At 43.8% G+C, this 18,583-nt stretch overlaps 1 protein-coding gene across 3 annotated transcripts in view; it reads left to right on the plus strand.

The window, feature by feature from the left end:
* FYB2 (FYN binding protein 2) overlaps nucleotides 1–18,583 on the plus strand; it is a 130,679-nt gene that overhangs the window by 24,132 nt on the left and 87,964 nt on the right. For 2 of the 3 annotated variants that reach the window (XM_045291723.1, XM_045291725.1), the window contains exons 2-3: nucleotides 14,704–15,433; nucleotides 18,085–18,246. In XM_045291723.1, coding sequence (XP_045147658.1) covers nucleotides 14,704–15,433; nucleotides 18,085–18,246 — 892 coding nt within the window. Of the gene's footprint in view, nucleotides 1–14,694; nucleotides 15,434–18,084; nucleotides 18,247–18,583 lie in introns of those variants that run through there. The other variant, XM_045291724.1, reaches the window with a different exon arrangement.

Here is an 18,583-nt window from a genome sequence, read left to right on the forward strand (position 1 = left end):
AGCTAGATGGCCGCTTGTTTACCTTCAAGCTTTTATGACCCCAGATGCTATATCTTTTGATAGCCAGGCACCATCAGCTTTCTTCACCACATTTGTACAAGCACATTTTAGAGGAATCCTTTGCATGAGTTTAAATTCTAGTTCTCTAAGAAAGCCTTTTTAAAGAGCAACCCCTCTACATCAGCAGCAGCCCAGAAATCCATCCATTCATATCATTTTAGCATTAGTTTGGCCAATATTTAATAAGTGCTTAGTATAAATAAAGCATCTGCCTGAACCTTCAGACTTTACAAAGGGATGGTAGGCAGGAAAATTATGGAGCCCATGAATCGATCCTGGTGGAGAATTTCTGGAATTTGAGTACCAGAATCAGCAAGTGGGTAAGGTGGGAGGTGATGGCTCAAAGTGGAAAGCTTGAACTTGATCTTTTGGAGATGGTCCAGTTATTGGTAAGGGTGAAGTCTGAGGTGTGTACCCAGACATGCAAGGCTGAGGTAGGGTGAAAGAGAAGATCATCAGGAATTCAGCCAGAGTGGATGGATCATCTACATCGATTCTGAGTTTGCCTCTCATAGTGGAGGTGCAGTCATAGGGAACTGCCGGAAATTAAGACTGAATTCAGAAAAAGACATGGGATAAGGAATATCAAATAAAAAGAATAACAACGACAACAACAACAAAAAGGAATATCGTTACTGGTTGGTTGAAAGCAGAGAATAGCAAGAAAAAAAGTTTACATGTGTTTTATTGCCGTACAAAGGCATTTGACTGTGTGGATCATAAAAAGTCACAAATAACATCATGAGTAATGGGAATTCCAGACACTGAATAATTTGCTCAAGTCGGTACTCTACGCAGGCAGGCAGTCGTTCAAACAGAACAAGGGGTACTGCGTGATTTGAAATCAGCAGAAATGTGCGTGGCGGTGTGTCCTTTCACCGTGCTTACTCAATCTGTGTGCTGGGCAACGACTACGTGAACATATGAAGAAGAAAAGAACTTTAGGGTCAGAGCAGGACTCCTTTACAACTTGCAATATGCAGATGACACCACCTTGCTTCAGAAAGCAATGAAGACTTGAGGCACTTACTGGTGGGAATCAAAGACTACAGAGCGGCTCACACCTGAACAGAAATGAAAATGAAAATCCTCCAAACTGGGCCAATCGTGGTAAGCAGAGCAAAACAGTAATCCTGTTAAGGATTTTCTTTTACTTGGATGCACACTCAAGGCCCATGGAAGCAACAGTCAAAAAATTGCAAGACTTACCGCCTTGGGCAAATCTACTACAGAAGATATCGTTCAAATGTTAGAGAGTAAAGTCTTCACTGCAAGGTGAAGGATTTTCGATTGCCTCGTGTGGATGCACAAGCTAGACAAGGAACAAGGAAGACTGGATAAGAATTGATGTCTTTGCATGATGGTGTTTGCGAAGAGTATTCGCTCATGCAGATCTGCCAGGTGAACAAATAAGTCTGTCTTTGAAGAAATACAGAGTGTTCCTTAGACATGAGGATGCTGAGACTTTTGTATTTCAGGCATGCTGCTAGCAAGGTCCAGTCCTTGTAGAAGGACACCCTGCTGGGTACCATAGAAGGATGGCACAAAAGAGGGAGACCCTGAACACAGCAGACCAGCACAGTCACTTCAGCAACACGCGTGAGGATGGCTCAGGCCTGGACAGGGATCAGCCCCGTCAGCAATCAGGAACACCGACTGGCCTGGACAGGGATCAGCGCCATCAGCAACCAGGAACACCGACTGTGTCTCCGTTCGGGTCGCGCTGTGGCAGGGATATTTCTGTGGAGGCTCTTTGATTCGTGAAGGATGACTCAGATCTTATTTTTAATCAATTTTTATGTCCTTCCTTCTGATATAGGTTTTGACAGATATGACTGCCCTCTTCCTGGGCTGGTACTAGCCTGGCTTCTCCTGCTGCACAGGGAAGAGTTGAGGTTCGCGTAGCCCTTCAGGCTCTTGCACTCACTTGCCAGGGGAAGAATGTTCAGATGTGTGCTAAACACTTGCTGTTGATGTTGCCCTTATTGCTCCTTTGTGGAAAAGGCAAATCAGCAATGTGCATTGATTCAGAAATGAGAGACCGAGTTTTAAAGCCGAGCAATATGCATCCAGACAGGGCTTTCTCCTTTTATAACTTACCTTACTTTTATTTTTATGACGACTTTCTCCTACTGATTCATGACTAATTTATAGAGCCCCTGCAGTGCTTGTCACAGTGGCTGGCAGTGCAGTTTGATATATGTCATTGTCGATGAAACACCAGGGAAGTTTGACACAGAAGACAGTTACCTACCAGCCTTCAGGCAGCAGGGTAAACTCAAAAGAAAATGGACCAAATATCTGGACCATATTTTATAGACCAAAAAATTGGAACATGTGATTTGAGACAGAATTTATTCTCATTTTCAAATTTATTCTGAAACGATATGACACTAAATTATACTTTGTTATCTTTCTGATTTCCATGTTACCTATCAAATTATAATAAATCAGAACTACCCTGAAAACCCATGACACATGGTCACACTACCCATGTAATTGATGAGAAATAAGATAATGTGCCAATTACATTAGATTCAATGTTTTGCTTATCTTAATATAAATAACAAAACAGTCTGAGCCAATATTGTGAAAGCAAATGCAGATTGCTTCCCTGGGACTTTCCCTGGGATTGCTGTGCTGCTAGGTGGCGTAGGGTTGGCACTGACTCATAGCGACCCAATGCACAGAAGAATGAAGCACTGTCCATGCCTGGGCCATCCTCACCACCACTTTCCTGTTTACCCCCATCATTCCTACCACCCTGCTAATCCATCTCATTCAGAATTTTCCTCATTTTGTTGACCCTCCACTTTTCCAAAATGATATCCTTTTCCAGAGACAGATCACTCCCAATAACATGTCCAAAGTATGTGGACAAAGTCTTGCTATCCGTGCTTTTAAAGAGAATGCTAGCTGTACTTTTTCCAAGAAAAAAATTGTTTGTTCTTTCAGTAGTCCATGAAAATGTCATTATCTTCTACCAATACAATAATTCAAATGCATCGATTATTCTTCAGTTCATTCTCCAGGTTTCGCATACATATGAGATGATTGAAGATACTATGGCTTGGGGTAAGTGCACCTCAGCCCTCAAAGTGATAGCTTTGTTCTCTAACACTTGAAAGAGGTCTTTTGCAATAGCTTTGCCCAATGGAATACATCCTTTGATTTCTTGACTGCTGTTTCCATGAGCTTTGATTGTGGATCCAAGTAAGAAGCAATTATTAGCAATTTCATAATTTTCTCTATTCATTGTTGGTCTAGTCGTGATGCTTTTTGAAAGTTGTAGTCTTTGTTCTTCATCAGTGTATGCTTCAAGTCTTCCCTTTCAGCAAGGTTGTGTTACCTGCCTACCACAGGTTGTTAATGAGCCTTCTTTCTATTTTGATGCCACCATTTAAAAGAAGTGAATTTAGATGCGTAACTGTCACACGGGTCTCCCTGTTCTTCTGAAGTAGCACTCTCTCTGTTTTCCTCCAGCCTATTGCTGTCTGTTTAATTTCCATATCAAAAAGATAAACCTCTTTTGTTTAGAGGACGCCAAAGACTTTTATCTTAGTTTGTTCCCACAACATCTGGAATTGTTTTGGTTTTTGCTCTACCTGAGGTATTTGAGGTTAGCCAATCCAGGGTAGATGTGACAGTTATTTTCCATTGCTATTTTCAGGATTGTCTTCAGATATAATAATGCATTTCTGAGGCAATTCTAGGACATCCTTGCAAAGATGATTCAGGAAATTAATAAAATTCTACACGGGTACAATTATCAAATGCATCAAATGTGTAGGGGGTGAGGGGCAAGGAATTACTTAATGTGGCTCTCCTAGTCAAAGTCTCTAACTTCCACCAAATGCATTTCCCTATGAGGGCCTGGTAAGAAGGTGGGGGAAGATGCTGATTTGCCAGTGAGTAATTGTGAACAGGATTCCTTGGCATGCCATCCTGCCGTGTATAACATGATTCCTCTGAGAAGCAGGAGGAGAGATCTTCAGTAAAAGCCAGGAGTGGAGTGCATCCTCTGGACCAGAAAGCCCTACTGGATCCAGGTGAACCTCGTGGATCCAGAAGGCACCCATGAAATAAGCAGAGCAGCAATGGAACCCGGAGCCAGAGCATGGGACAGAGTGATGGCCTTCCCAAGCCATGCAGCAATTTAACACCAGTGCTTGTGCAGCAGGCTGGCTTTCAGAATGGGGGCCTCTGGACCTTTACTGGGGGAAGCTGGGCTCCCTGACCCAGGAAGTGGAGCTTCCTGTGAGCCTTCAAGTGGAGGCTTACAGCAGAGTGGTATGCCCCTTAGGGCATTTATTAGCAGACCTGAAAGAACTTTGTAACCTGTCCTGATAAACAACTCTCCCTTGGGAATTTCTCAATGACATGACAGCTTGTTAATTTTCTTAATAAATCCTTTCATCATGAATTTTGTCTGTGAGTTCTGTGTAACCATTGCAAAGGATACTAGCACCCAGAGAGATAAAATAAAGAATATTAATTAACATATTACCATATTAACCACCTAATTATTCTAATGAGGACTAAAGGATGCTTGACCCAAGTCATGGTCTTTTTAATCGTCTCATCTGCATGTGAATGTTGGATGTTGAATAAGGATAACTGAAGAAAAATCAATGCACTTGAACTATGGTTTTGACAAAGAATACTGAAAGTACCATGGATTGGCAAATGGACAAACTGATTTATCTTGGAAGAAGTACAGCCAGAATATTCCTTACAGGTAAGGATGGCAAGACATCATCTCACAGACTTTGGACATATTTTCAGGACAGACCAGTCCCTGGAGAAGGATACCAGGCTAGGTAAAGTTGAGGGGCAGCAAAAGAGAGGAAGGCTGTCAACAAGATGGACGGACACACTGGCCACAACAAAGGGCTCAAACAGAAGAACAGTATTTCATTCTATTGTGCCTGGAGTCGCTATGAGTGGGAACTGACTCGGTGGCACCTAACAACAATTGTTATACGGGAGCCAGGGTAGTTCAAATGGTTAATGATGACCTACTGATTCATTCAGGTGTCAAACGTTTTGTGAGCCATAGGGTCAGTATTGGGGATGCTAAGAGACTTAAGGCACAGTCCTTGTTTTGAAAGGGCTTATGAAATTATGAATCAAGGATTCGTTCATTACTCACATTTTTGTTGAGTGCCCACCATGGACTCACTATTCTTCCAGTCACTGAAGCAGCAGCACTGAACAAATAATGACAGATTCCTGCCTTCAGAGGGTTTGCATTCTGATGAAGGCAGTTAGAAAGTGTGTGCGGTGAGTATTGACAGGTGCCATCAAGCTGGCTCTCACGCATCGTGACCCAATGCACAGAAGAGCGAAGCAATGCGCAGTCATGCAATGCGCAGTCATGCACTGCCGTCATGATCTTGGTTGTATGTGAGCTTACTGTTGACCACGGTGTCAATCCATCTCACTGAGAGTTTTCCTCCTCTACTTTGCCAAGTGGGATGCCTCTTCCAGGGACTGGTCTCTCCTGATAACATGTTCCATGTCTGTGGGAAAAAGTCTCATTACCATCTCTTCTAAGAGCATGTTAGCTGCACCTGCTGCAAGACACATTTGTTCATTTTTCTGGCTATCCTTAGTACTTTCAATGTTCATTGTTCTATGGAGACCCTAAAGGACAGGGTAGATTGGTTTTGTGGGGTTCCAAGACTGAAAGTCTTTACAGGACTAGAAAGCTTTGTCTTTCTCGGGAGGAGTGAACAGTGGTTTTGAACTGTTGACTTTACAGTTAGCAGCCCTCACATAACCACGTTGCTACCAGGACTCTTCTCTACATATCTCACTATATCCATCACTGTCCTCTCATCCTTTAGTAGGTAAACAATTTCATATCAACTTGATAAAAGACTGGAGGGGTGGAGTCCAGCCTGTCAGCTAGGTCACAGCCTGATGATCCCTCCTGTGGGCATGGCCTTCCCAGGAGGACTCTGGGAACTTCCTCTCTTTCTCCCCGGTGATGGGCTACTCTCTCTCTCTGCTACACATTCTGGTTGACAAGCCAAATGGAGTCACAGCGGTGGTCCTCAGAGCCCAGGAGATGCTTCCACTGCCATTGGATTCACAGGACTTTCCACCCATCGGCCTGTGATCTTCCTACATTTGGCATCATTGCCTGTGCTATGTGTGTCTGAAGAGGAATTCATGGACTAATAGTGGACTTATGGGCTAATATCAAACTTATGGACTTGATCTGGACTGGGCTGGGATGTTTTATTGATACATAATTACTTCTTGATATAAAGCTCTCTCACACACAAATATGAGTGTCCTTGGATTTGTTTCTCTAGTCAACCTGACCTAACACACATTCCTAATATCTAGATTTACAAGGAAGAAGACTTTTGCCCCAGGAATTTTGGCTTGGAATTGATTTAAGACTTTTGAGATGATATGATAGGGTCAAAATCTTCTGTGTGTGCCAAGGATTAGATTTTTTGGAGGGCCAAAGGGTAGAATGTCACGGACTGAACTGTGTTCCTAAAAATATGTCAACTCAGTTGGTCCATTATGCCTTTTGGCAATTGTGTAAAGATACAACCGCCCCCTGGTGTGATTTGATCATGTAAGCAGATTGATTGTAAACCAAACATTTATAAGGGGATCAGAGTGGGATGAAAGATTTTTTAAAATCATTTTATTAGGGGCTCATACAACTCCTATCACAATCCATACGTATATCAATATCCATACGTACATCAATTGTGTAAAGCACATTTGTACATTTGTTACCCTCATCATTCTCAAAACATTTGGTCTCCACTTAAGCCCCTGGGATCAGCTCCTCATTTTTCTCCCTCCCTCCCCACTCCCCGCTCCTTCATGAACCCTTGATAATTTATAAATTATTATTTTGTCATATCTTACACTGTCCAACGTCACCCTTCACCCACTTTTCTGTTGTCCATCCCCCAGGGAGGAGGTTGTACATAGATCCTTGTAATCGGTTCCCCCTTTCCAACCTACCCTCCCTCAACCCTCCCTGTATTGCGTGTTTCCAGTTCCTATCTGTACCAGTGTACATCCTCTGGTCTAGCCAGATTTGTAAGGTAGAATTGGGATTATGAGTGGGGCAGGCAGAGGGGAGGAAACATTTAGGAATTAGAGGAAAGTTGTATGCTTCCTCATTGCTACACTGCACCCTGACTGCCTCGTCTCCTCCCACCACCCTTCCATAAGGGGATGCCCAATTGCCTACAGATGGGCTTTGGGTCTCCACTCTGCACTCCCCCTCATTGATATGATTTTTTATGATATGATTTTGATATGATATGATTTTTTGTTCTGATGATGTGTGATACCTGATCCCTTCAGCACCTCCTGATTGCACAGGCTGGTGTGCTTCTTCCATGTGGGCTTTGCTGTTTCTGAGCTAGATGGCCACTTGTTTGTTGGCCTTTAGAAGTGTTTTCTGGTCTAGTCTAATGGGGTGCCAAGCCCTGGCCCCAAAGTCTATTTTTGGTATTCCCTGGGGACTTTGTTGATTTGGTCTGGTCCTGGCCATACTACTTGGTCCTCACCACAGGAATGTTTGTATACAGTAGCTTTTCCCCTATGCCCTTTTTGCATTTTTTTTAAAGCTTACCTAAGTGGACTCATGTTATACTTGTGCTTTTGTGCTTGGCTTACTTCACTTAGCATGATTTCCTCCAGTTCTTCCCACGCAGCGATGTGCTTCATGCGTGAGATGAAACATTTTTAATGAGGTCACAGCCCTGATGCAATGTAAGAGGAATTTCCCTGGAGTGTGGCCAGAGAGAGAGAGGATCTACTACCACTAAGAAAGAAGAGCTAGAAAAAGAGTAGATCCCTTGTACCCAAGATTTCTGTGCTGTAAAGCTCCTAGACCCAGGGGAAGATTGAGGCCGAGACACATGGAGATCTCCATGGAGCATCAAGCTCATGGGCACTCTAAAGAGACAAGGACCCAGAGACCACAGAGCAAGAAAGCCTCCCTCTTGAGCTGACACCTGACTTTTGACTTCTTGCCTCGTGAACTGTGATGAAATAAATTTCTGCAGGTGAAAGCCACCAGCTTGTGATATTTCTACTACAGAAGCACTAGCTAAGATAGCATGCAACCAAACCAAACCCAACCCATTACCATGAAGACAAAGGACATGGAACCTTAATCGATAGATCATTGTAAAAACTTCCTTAAGCTGTGGCATAATTAGAACTCTCTGTGTCTTAGGGCAGTTGTTGTGAGCTGCTGTCCAGGGAGTCCCAGCTTGGAGCAGCCTGTGTACCACCCTGCCCAGTCTCTGCACAGCACAGCAAACCACCGCCAGCTCCTGCTCCGTGCTCACAGGGCTCTTATGGCTGAGCCCACTGAGTCGATCCAGCCTCTGAGCCAATCCATCTTATTTAGGGCCTGCCTCTTTTTACTGCCCTTCTACTTTACCAAGCATGATGTCCTTTTCCAGGGACTAGTATCTCCCAAAAACATGTCCACAGTATGTGAGAAGTCTCATCATCCTTGCCTCCAAGAATCATTCTGACCGTACTTCTTTCAACACAGATCTGCTTATTATTTTGGCAGATTTGGTGTTTTCAATATTCCTCACCAGACCCATAATTCAAATCTCTAGTCTTCTGCGGTCTTCCTTATTCAGTGTCCAGCGCTCACATTCACGCGAGGCAATTGAAGAGGCCATGGTTTCGGTCAGAGGCACCCTACTCCTCTAAGTAATATCCATGCTCCTCAATACTCTAAAGAGGTCTTGGGCAGCAGATTACCCCCCACAATTCATCATTTGATCTTTTGACTGCTGCCTCCGTGAGCATTGACTGTGAATTCAAGCAAGAATTCTTTGACAGCTTCAATCTTTTCTCCATTTATTATGATGTTACCTACTGGTCCAGTGGTGAGGGCTTTCATTTTTCTTTACATAGATGTGCATTCCATGCCAAAGACCACAACTCTTGATCTTCATCAGCAAGGACTTCAAAGTCTTCACTTTCAGCAAGCAAGGTTGTGCCATCTGCATATCTCAGGTTGTTAATAAGCCTTCCTCCAATCCTGATGCCACGTTTTTCTTCATGTAATCCAACAAGCTGATGAACCATTGGAAGCACTCACTTGTCCATGCCAGGAAATTTGGAAGACAGCTGCTTGGCCAGCTGATTGGAGGAGATCCATGTTTGCACCCATTCCAAAGAAGCTTGACTCAACAAAATGCACAGAACATAGATATCACATGCAAATAAAATCATAGATCTCACATGCAAGTAAACTTTTGCTGAAGTTACAACCAACAGTGGTTGCAGCAGCACTTTGACAAGCTGCCAAAGGTTCAGGCCACAGTCCGAAGAGAACGTGGAACAAGGAATATCATTGCTGATGTCACATGCATTTTGGCTGAAAGCAGAGACTACCAGAAAGATGTTTATTTTTATTTTATTGACGATGGCAAGTTTTTTGACTTTATGGATCGTAACAAACTATGACTAGTCTTGAGAAGAATGGAAATTTCAAAACTATAATTGTGCTCATGTGGAACCTGTACATAGATCAAGAGGCAGCTGTGCAAACAAAAGGTAGCAATTGTCCAATATTGCTTGGTGTGATTGAGTTATGGAATGATATGATGTCTGGATGAGCTCCTAATCAAATGGTTTGGGGAAAAAGACCATAAAAGGTAGAGTACCACTAGACTATGGGGTAAGACATCCTCTCACAGCAACGTCTAATACCAAAGAGCTGCCATTTATTCTCGTCAGCCCCAGAGATAGAAGGCTGCATACTCAAGTGAGTACAATGCTGCGGACACACCTAGCTTGTTTGTGCAAGCTGATTTGTGGCTCCAACTCAAAAATAAAATGTATTGTCCAACTTCAAATAAAAACCCAGGCCTTCAGTGTTAAAACCTTAAAAACAAACAGACAACAGCAACAAAAACCCACAAGGGAAAATCAGGAAAGGTCAATTCTACCTTACATTTTCCGGCTAGATCAGAGCATGTACATGGGTACAGAAAAGAGCTGGAAACACAGGGAATCCAGGATAGATAAACCCCTCAGGATCAATATTGAGAGTAACCATACCAGGAGAATAAGGGAAAGGTGGGTTAGAAAGGGGGAACCGATCACCAGGATCTACATATAACCCCCTCCCTGAGGGACAGACAACAGAAAAGCAGGTGAAGGGAGACATAGGTCAGTGTAAGACATGAAAAAAAAAATTTATAAATTATCAAGGGTTCGGGAAGGAGGGAGGGTGGAGGCGGGAGGGGGGAAAAGGAGGAGCTGATACCAAGGGCTCAAGCAGAAAGAAAATGTTTTGAAAATGATGATGGCAACATATATACAAATGTACTTGACACAATGGAAGGATGTATGGCTTGTGATAAGAATTGTATGAGCCCCCAATCAAATGATTCATAATAATAATAAAATAAAATAAGGAGAGGTGGGCGTTGGGCTTGTATAGTTGCACCGTACTGATTCAATCTCTATGTTGAACGCAATATCAGAGACGCAGATCAACCCTATGAGGCCGTCCACTGGCAGACCTTTCTCCTTCATAGTGGCCGATGGGTTTGACTTGCAACCTTTGGGCCAGTAGTGGAATGCTTTACCACTTGTTTACTTATTTATTTACTTTTCCTCACAACGCTTCTCTTTTGCTTATTTTCTGTCTGCCTCAAATTGCAATGTCACTTTACTCTCTACAACAGCATTTGGCTGAAAGTAGGCAGTTAATGATTATTTATTAAAAGAAGGAATGACATGTACAGATTAAAACTTAAGTGAGTGGACACTATTTGTGCTAACAATGAAGGTGGGAGATAGGCAAAATTTTCAATAACATTCACAAAAGCAGAACTATGCCTGCTAGACTCAGACATGTCATTAACAAAGCAAAAAGAGTATGAAAATAGCAAACATAAGGTGGTCTTGAGTGGCCATTTACTGGACACCCTCCAAGCAAGGGATTTGAACTGAAGTCCAGTGCTGTCTCACACTAGCATTTCAGCTTTCCATGGGACCTTTTCAGTTACTGCAATCTCCTAGAGGTGTCTTTAAAGTAAATTCCAGTTTGCTCAGCGAGATTTCCAAATCAGATCCCTCTGGTGTGGCCTATGAAGGATGTTGTGCAATTCTAAAGGACAGAATCTAAAGTCCCGGTTGTCTACAGCACGCACCCATGTATTTTAGTCTAAAAAGCTGTCCTATACATACATGTATACTCTCCTTTTCTCACCATTATTTTAAATTCTATACCATTGGTTAAATTAATGATGCTATCAATAGTATTACCATATATCCCATGGAAGTCATTTATAATATTCCCAAATGAAAGCATAATGATGTCTCTGGAGTGGAGTAGGGATATATATATATTAGAATGGATTTTGAACTCAAACTTAATTGTAGCCCTAATCCAAGAACAAACTGTTCTTATGATTTGACCATATTCTATACTTTCCCTCATAAAGATATCACTGATGATATGGGTGCTGTAGCGAAGTGTGGTGAATAAATTAGATGGTGCCCAGCTACCAGAGAGAATAGCACCTGGAATATTAAAGGCTTGTCTTAATACAAGCAGCCATCTAAATGAGTTGTCACTGAGTCCATATGGATGAAGCACACCAGCCTATATGATCAAAGGATGGTAAATAATAAAATCAAAGACCAGAGGAGGAACTGGTATTAGAGATTAAATTCTGAGCACCCTGTTTGCAGAAGGCAATGAATGACAAGGGAAGCCCAAAATCTATTTGCAGAATCCCAATGTGGATTAGGCCAAGGATAAAGCTCTTCTGACCATTGGACAGGGATGTGAAGTGTAGTTAGGTTACAAGTTAACACCTTATCATTTGTTCTCCCTTTTGATGGTTTTTTAAATTTGTTCTAATTTTTATTATTTTCTCCTTTCTTTTTGATTGAGGTATTTTTTCTGTTCTATTTGTTATTGTTGTTGGAGTTTTGTTTATTAGTTCATTTTTTTATGTTTTTCTTTATATGAAATCCAGGATAGGTAAATCTATAGAGATGGTAACTAGATTAATAGTTTCTTGAGGTTATAGCAAAAGAGGTGGGGATGTAAATGGGGAGTTATTAATGAGTACAAGTAAGAAGAAATTGTTCTAAAGCTGATTGTGATGATTATTCCACAACTCTTTTTTAATAGATTCAAACCATTGAAATGTGTGATATGTGAATTATATGTTAATAAAACTTAAATCTGAAAAACAAAAAAAATAAATAAAACTTAAATCTGAAAAGAAAGAATGAATGAATGAGCCAGATACAATCAAATTTGCTGCCTCCTGATTACACAGCATGTTGGTTTGGAGGTCTTGAATCCATCATCTGTGATGGCCTAAATTGTGCCCTCGATTATACCATTTAGAAATAGGCTTCTGTTGTTACATTAATGAGGCGGTACAGGGTGTTTCTATATTGACATCTTTTGAGATATTAAGCAGTGGCAAGCAAGCAAGCAGAAACGGGGAAGACAGGTATCAGACCACATGGAGATCTCCAAGGAAGGGAGGGACAGATGCTGAAAAGAGGCAGGGACCTTCCCCCAGAGCCCAGGGTGAGGGAAAGCCTTCCCTTGGAGCTGTTGCCCTGAACTCAGCCTCCTAAACGGTGAGAAAATAAATGTATGTCTATGAAAGCCACCCACCGTTGGTATTTGGCAGCATAGTGGTTACCCAATGGGCTGCTAACCAGTAGATATGCAGTTCAAAACCACCAGCTGCTTTTTGAGAGAAAAGCGTTCTACTCCTGTAACAAGTTGCTTTCTCAGAAACCCACAGCAGCAGTTCCACCCTGACTGATGGGGTGGTGGTGAGTTGGAACTCAACTCGATGGCAGTGAGTTTTTAGGTTTTGAGAGTATGAGATCACTAAGGCACTCGCCTAGTCAAGCCTTCCGAGATTGAAATCCACCAAGCAATAGCCATATCACTCATTTGGCTAGATAGCAAAGAGAAAGAAAAATTATCAATAAGCAAACAATTAAAAAGTACATTCCCTTTAAGTATTAATCACTGAGATTTACACATCTGTTTTCTCATTTGATCTTCATACAATCACCCTAAACTATTGGTAGAAGCGAAAGTCCTATTTTATAATGAGGAAAATACAATTCAGAGAAGTGAAGCCAATTGCTTAAGGCCTATAACCAAAAAGTAGCTAATCTGAGCTTTATACTCACATCTGATTCCATGCCTACCACTGACTTCCACCATGTCAGAGGAGAGGAAATTCAGATGAATTGACTTGTCTGGTAGGTGCCGTATACAGACAGAATAGTAGTGCATTTGGAGTTCATTCCAACAGTTTAAACTATTAATCAAGCTTTTTATTTAGAGGTTCTGAAAAGATTGCCTAACAGTGTGTGACCAAAAAAGGCCTGATTTGTGGCGGGAGTGGGGGGGGGGAGACTGTTTTCCACCGCAAGAATTCACAGCAATGCACCTGCTCACTCAGCCATCTCAGTGCACCAGTTTGTGGCCAAAACAACAACAATAACAAAGGCATGCCTTTGCTCCACACACCTTACTTACCTGACCTTGCTCTGTGCAACTTCTTTTTGTTTCCACGAATGAAGAGGGACAAGAAAGGACAGTGATTTGCTGATGTAGAAGAGGTGAAGATAAAAAATGAGGGAGGTGCTGTCAGCCATCCAAACAGATGAGTTTGGAATATGTTTCCAAGAATGGAATTGCAGGTTTGAGAAATGGATTAAGTGTAATGGGGTGTATTTTGAAGGTGATACGGTTGTTTAGTAAAACAAAAAATTAAATACATAGCTTTGAAAAGAGCAAACCATTTTCGGGGGGAGTAGCCCCTCATATTCTGTGAAGCATGAGCACATCAACAACATCAGGCTGATGGAGAGTAACGGCTCCTACGAACACGGAAAACGATGAGTCGTGATGGGCTGTACGGGTCCTTGTTCTTGTTAGGTGTCATTGAGTCAGTTGGGCTTTCTTCCAGAACCTACTAAACCCTCGACAGGTGTTTCTCAACAGGGTTGCATCACGAGTGCACCGTCAGCCCAGGTACAACACAACAAAACACTATCCCATATTGCGCCCTCCTCACAATTGTTACTTAGTTTGAGCCCATTGTTGCATCTGCTGGGTCAAGCAACCTCGTTGAGGGTCTTCCTCTTTTTAGCTTGTGCTCTACTTTGAAATCAATTCCAATAGCATGTTGTTGGTTTTGGTTTGGTTTGGTGTTGGACTGTGGTTGGAAATCGTGATTCTACTATCCTTTGAGATGGTGCTTTAGTTTGGGACCACATCCGAAAGGACCTTGGGGACCACACTAGAGAGCTTGAAATTCCTCTTTATTGGCAGTTGGGATCCATAAGAAGCTCATATAAAGGAGTTTATCAGCAGCTGTTCATACTAATTCTTTTATAACTGTTCTACACTGTGATAAAATTAAACCTGTTTCAAAGAAGAGATGATTGCTTTCATTTCCTCTCACATCCGTGAGTGTGTTACTGACTAATATTGCCCAACAGTTAAGTGATCGTGTTACATTGACACTTTGAGTGCCTTAACATGTACACTGGAGTCAGCTAATCATGCTGGCAGTGGCCTGGAATAACGAAACACTTCTGTTTGATTTTATGCTTCAGGAAGGAGTAAGAAACTTCAAGGAACTTCGAGCCAAATTTCAAAACACACTCGATGCCCCACTTCTTCCAGGACCCATTAAACCCGCAGTAGGTGTTTCTCACAGGGGTTGCAGCACAAGTGCACCGTCAACCCAGGGTTTGGCCAATGGGAAAGCCCCTTCATCCAACCAGAGTCGACCCTCACCATGCGATCCCAGTGGTGAATGTGAGCCCCTCGCACCCCAGCAGATGAAGCTGACCCAGAGCAACAACATTCAGAAATGTTCTAATTCCCCAGCGCCTCTGGAAGGGTCTTCTGGGTGTGCCATCAATTTACAAAAGGCTTCTCTGCTGTCTGAAGTGAATCACCCAAAAGATGAGCTAAGGGAGAAGGAAAAAGTGATAGTGGCGTACAGCTTCAGAGACAAGCTTTCAAACTGGGAGAAGTTTTCAACTCAGAAAAGCCAGGTGTCATCAACCGTCTTCCTGACCAATTGTGGAGGTAGAGGCTTCCAGCTGGACGAGTCAAAAATCTTGGGGAGCGCTCCAGAGAAACTAAAGAAAAGGCTAGACACAAATGAAGCCAAGACTCTTGCTTCCCAGAGGCACTTGCTGGCCCAAAGAAAATCAGTTGCCTGCTCTGAAGAGTCCTCCATGCTACACCACAGGAAAAGTCTAGAGAACTCTGGGTCTAAGAGGACACCAACAGAGAGCACTGTCTATGAGTGTGAGCTCGCCAGCCCCGTCACAGGTGAGACATGTAATCTCTGTGGGGTTGGGGAGGGAATCACTGGCTGTTTCGAATATAAAGCCTATTGACTTCACATGGTCACAGAAGGTGACCCAGGCAGTGTTTGCTACCTCCGGTGCGGGTATTCTAGGTCTCGCTGCTAATTTGTAATTTCTGGTTTGGGGTGGTGATGAATCTCTTGGTATTACATTGAGAGAGGGTTCATAGAATGGAACAAACAAACTGGCTCCACCCCAGGGCCTTTGCACTTGCCAGACCCTCTGCTGTAACCCAGGCATTTGCAGGTCTCAACCCTCCCTTCATGAAGGTCTCTGCTCAAGTGTCCTCTGCTCTGAACGACCCTTGCTGGTCGTTCTGGCCGAGGTAGCTACATCACCTCTACCCCTGTCTTCTTCCATTGCTTTAGTTTGCTTCATCCCTCTTGGCTGGTATATTGTTAGGCATCTTTGCGTGCGTTTTGTATGTGTTGTGTGTGCGCCTCTGCACCTGCTCTTTCCTCTTCACGGAACACTCTTCTTTGATCCTTGCCTGGCTGCATTTAGGTCTAAGTTCAATGGACGCTTTTCCCAGATAAGTGTTTTCTAGCCTCACTCTCTAAAGAGCACTGCCTTGCCCACACCAGCTCACATTCCTTCATGTCATCCTGTTTCTGTTTTCTCCTGAGAACTCAGCAACTGTGGTAAGTCTCTGATGTATTTATGGAGCTCATGTATTTAGTAGCTTACATGTTTGCCACCAGTTTCTTCCTGCTAGGATTCGATTGTCTCAGGACAGGACTGTAACTGTTCTGGATCTCAGCAAAAGGTCTGAGATAGAGTGGATACATAATTGTCGTTGAAGGAGGGGCAAGAAAGACAAAGATAGGAAGGACCCAATGTTGGGGAGAAGGAGAGAAAGAGGGGAGACGGGAGTCTGGCTGGATGGAGCTGTTGAACGGCTCAGCGAGAAAACTCATGTCAAACGGTGAGCGTGGTGCCTGGCCAAAACTGGGATCTCAATTAGTAAGTCGAACTTCATTTTGTTACTATGCCTTCTTCTTAATTATACTCATTACAAAGTCGAATTCCTGACATGGTATGTAGTTTGAGTGGCTCTGACTGTCTGAGGGTGTAGCCCCTGCTGTAGGACCTGGAAAGGGAGCGTCCCTTCCCTCCTACTTGTAGAGGACAGCATGGCTTGGAGGAAGCCACCGAGTTATTTGTGAAATCCCAGTGATTAAACACTGGGCTGCTGACTAGGAGGTCAGCAGTTTGAAACCACCAGCTACCTGTTCAAAAGACAAGGCTTTCTACTCCTGTAAAGAGTCACAGTCTTAGAAACCTGCAGGGGCAGTTCTATCCTGCGCTATAGGCTCGCCCTGATTCTAAATTGACTCATGGCAGTGAGTTTAGTTCTTGGGTTAAACTACATTTTTACTTTTAGCAAGGATGACCCCCACATACTAAATTATGTAAATAAAAAACCTAAGACCCTTGGATTCTAGATGATTTTTGTGTTATATCCAGTGTAGGAGGCAGATGATTTTATATAAAATTTTGGGATTTCTATTGGTACTTGGTTTATTTATGCCAAAGGAATATTCTAGAAAATCCTAGTATAGAAAATTCGTAAGTGCCCCGTTGCCATAAAAATCACCTTAGACTAAAAAGCGTCTCAGAGGAAGCTTAAACAGAATGATACATGCTTACCTGTCTCCGCAGCGCCCACCCTACTGTTTGCTCATTGTCAGCTCTGGAACTCTTGCAGTGAGTCACCACGGTGCTTCTTCTCAGGGGTAGGCTTTCTGCTTGGTGCTGGGTCTGGGGCCAGTAGTCCCCCCGCTAGCACCCAGGTTTAGTTGGAACATACCAGGGAGCTTCCAAGGGTTCAGGTAAAAAAAGGAATGAAAAGATGATGGGATTTTCCTACCACTTTTCTGAAGTTCCCTTGTATACCGGCACCCCTGATTCATCCTACTCCTGATGTACAGGTGCTAACAATAATGGGCTCAGGCCTAGGAACCACTGTGGAGCCGGCGCAGGGCCCTGTCGAGCTTCAGGCTGTTGTACATAGGGTCACTGTGGGTCGGAGCCCACTGGATGGCCCCTAACAACCTGAGAATACGGAGGGCGGCGTGGGCAGTGCTGGCCCTGATGTCTAAAGGATTCTAGCTTCCTAGAGGAAGTGTCATGGGAGTCGACTGTAAAGGACAGGTCAACGTTTCCCAGGAGAGACGTGAGGGCACAGCACTGCGGAACCAGGACTGGCATAAACAGAACCGCCGATATGTGAGAGCTTTCTAAAAATATAACTCTTTCAAAAGGGAAATTCGAATCACATCTGGATCACAGCTGTCAGTAGAAACGAAGAGTTGTGAGGGCCTCAGTTGGGAGGGTTGGTGTGGGCGGGACAATACCTCAACCTTCATGGATGAAGTCAAAGGAGGTTAGGCCGAAGAAGTCCAGCTTCGGCCTCCAGGCAGCCAAGGGGACACATGGCCAGGTGTGCATTGGGAGCCAGAGATTCCAGCTGCTGGGTGGAGAATAGATGGGAGGGGTCAGAAGTCAGTCAGCGTCCTCTGACAACTAAGGAAATGGAAACACAGTAGCTGTAAGCTATATAGCTTACTGTCTCCTGGAGGGCCTTCACCAACAATTTACCGTCTCACCCAGAAAAGCGGCGGGGTGCCAGGCATCACCAACTGCCCCAGACGAAGCCACTACCTTCTGTCAAGTCCCTGGGTCCTCCGCCCCCAAAGCCGCCGAAACCCCCAGCCGTGAACCTCCTGGCCTTCCGAAGGCAAGCAGCTGCTGTTTCCAAGACCCAAAGGAAAGGTAAGGAATCGCCCAGGGCCCTGTGTACAGCCAGGTGCCGGTGGTGCACCCCCCGCCACCCCCCCACCCCCGGCATGGACTCCCAGGTCAAAATGCAGCGCCTGCTCTCCACCGGGCTGGGCATCCATCACTGCCCGTTTTCGCGTGGAGGCCGAGGCAGCTTGCCTGTGAAATGACAAATCTGTGGGAATTGGCCCCTTATCACTCCCGGGCCAGCTTGCTTCCCTGAGAGCAAGGCATTTGATCGCTGGGCGTCTTTCCAGAATGAAGGAAAGAGAAAGTCCCCGCAATGGACCTTCTGTTTTCAGAAAAGTCTGTGTTGTCAACACAGCCGGCA

This window comes from Echinops telfairi, unplaced genomic scaffold (genome assembly GCF_000313985.2).
Source record: "Echinops telfairi isolate 266 unplaced genomic scaffold, ASM31398v2 ScPeMD7_443;HRSCAF=831, whole genome shotgun sequence".
In the NCBI taxonomy this organism is placed as follows: Eukaryota; Metazoa; Chordata; class Mammalia; order Afrosoricida; family Tenrecidae; genus Echinops; species Echinops telfairi.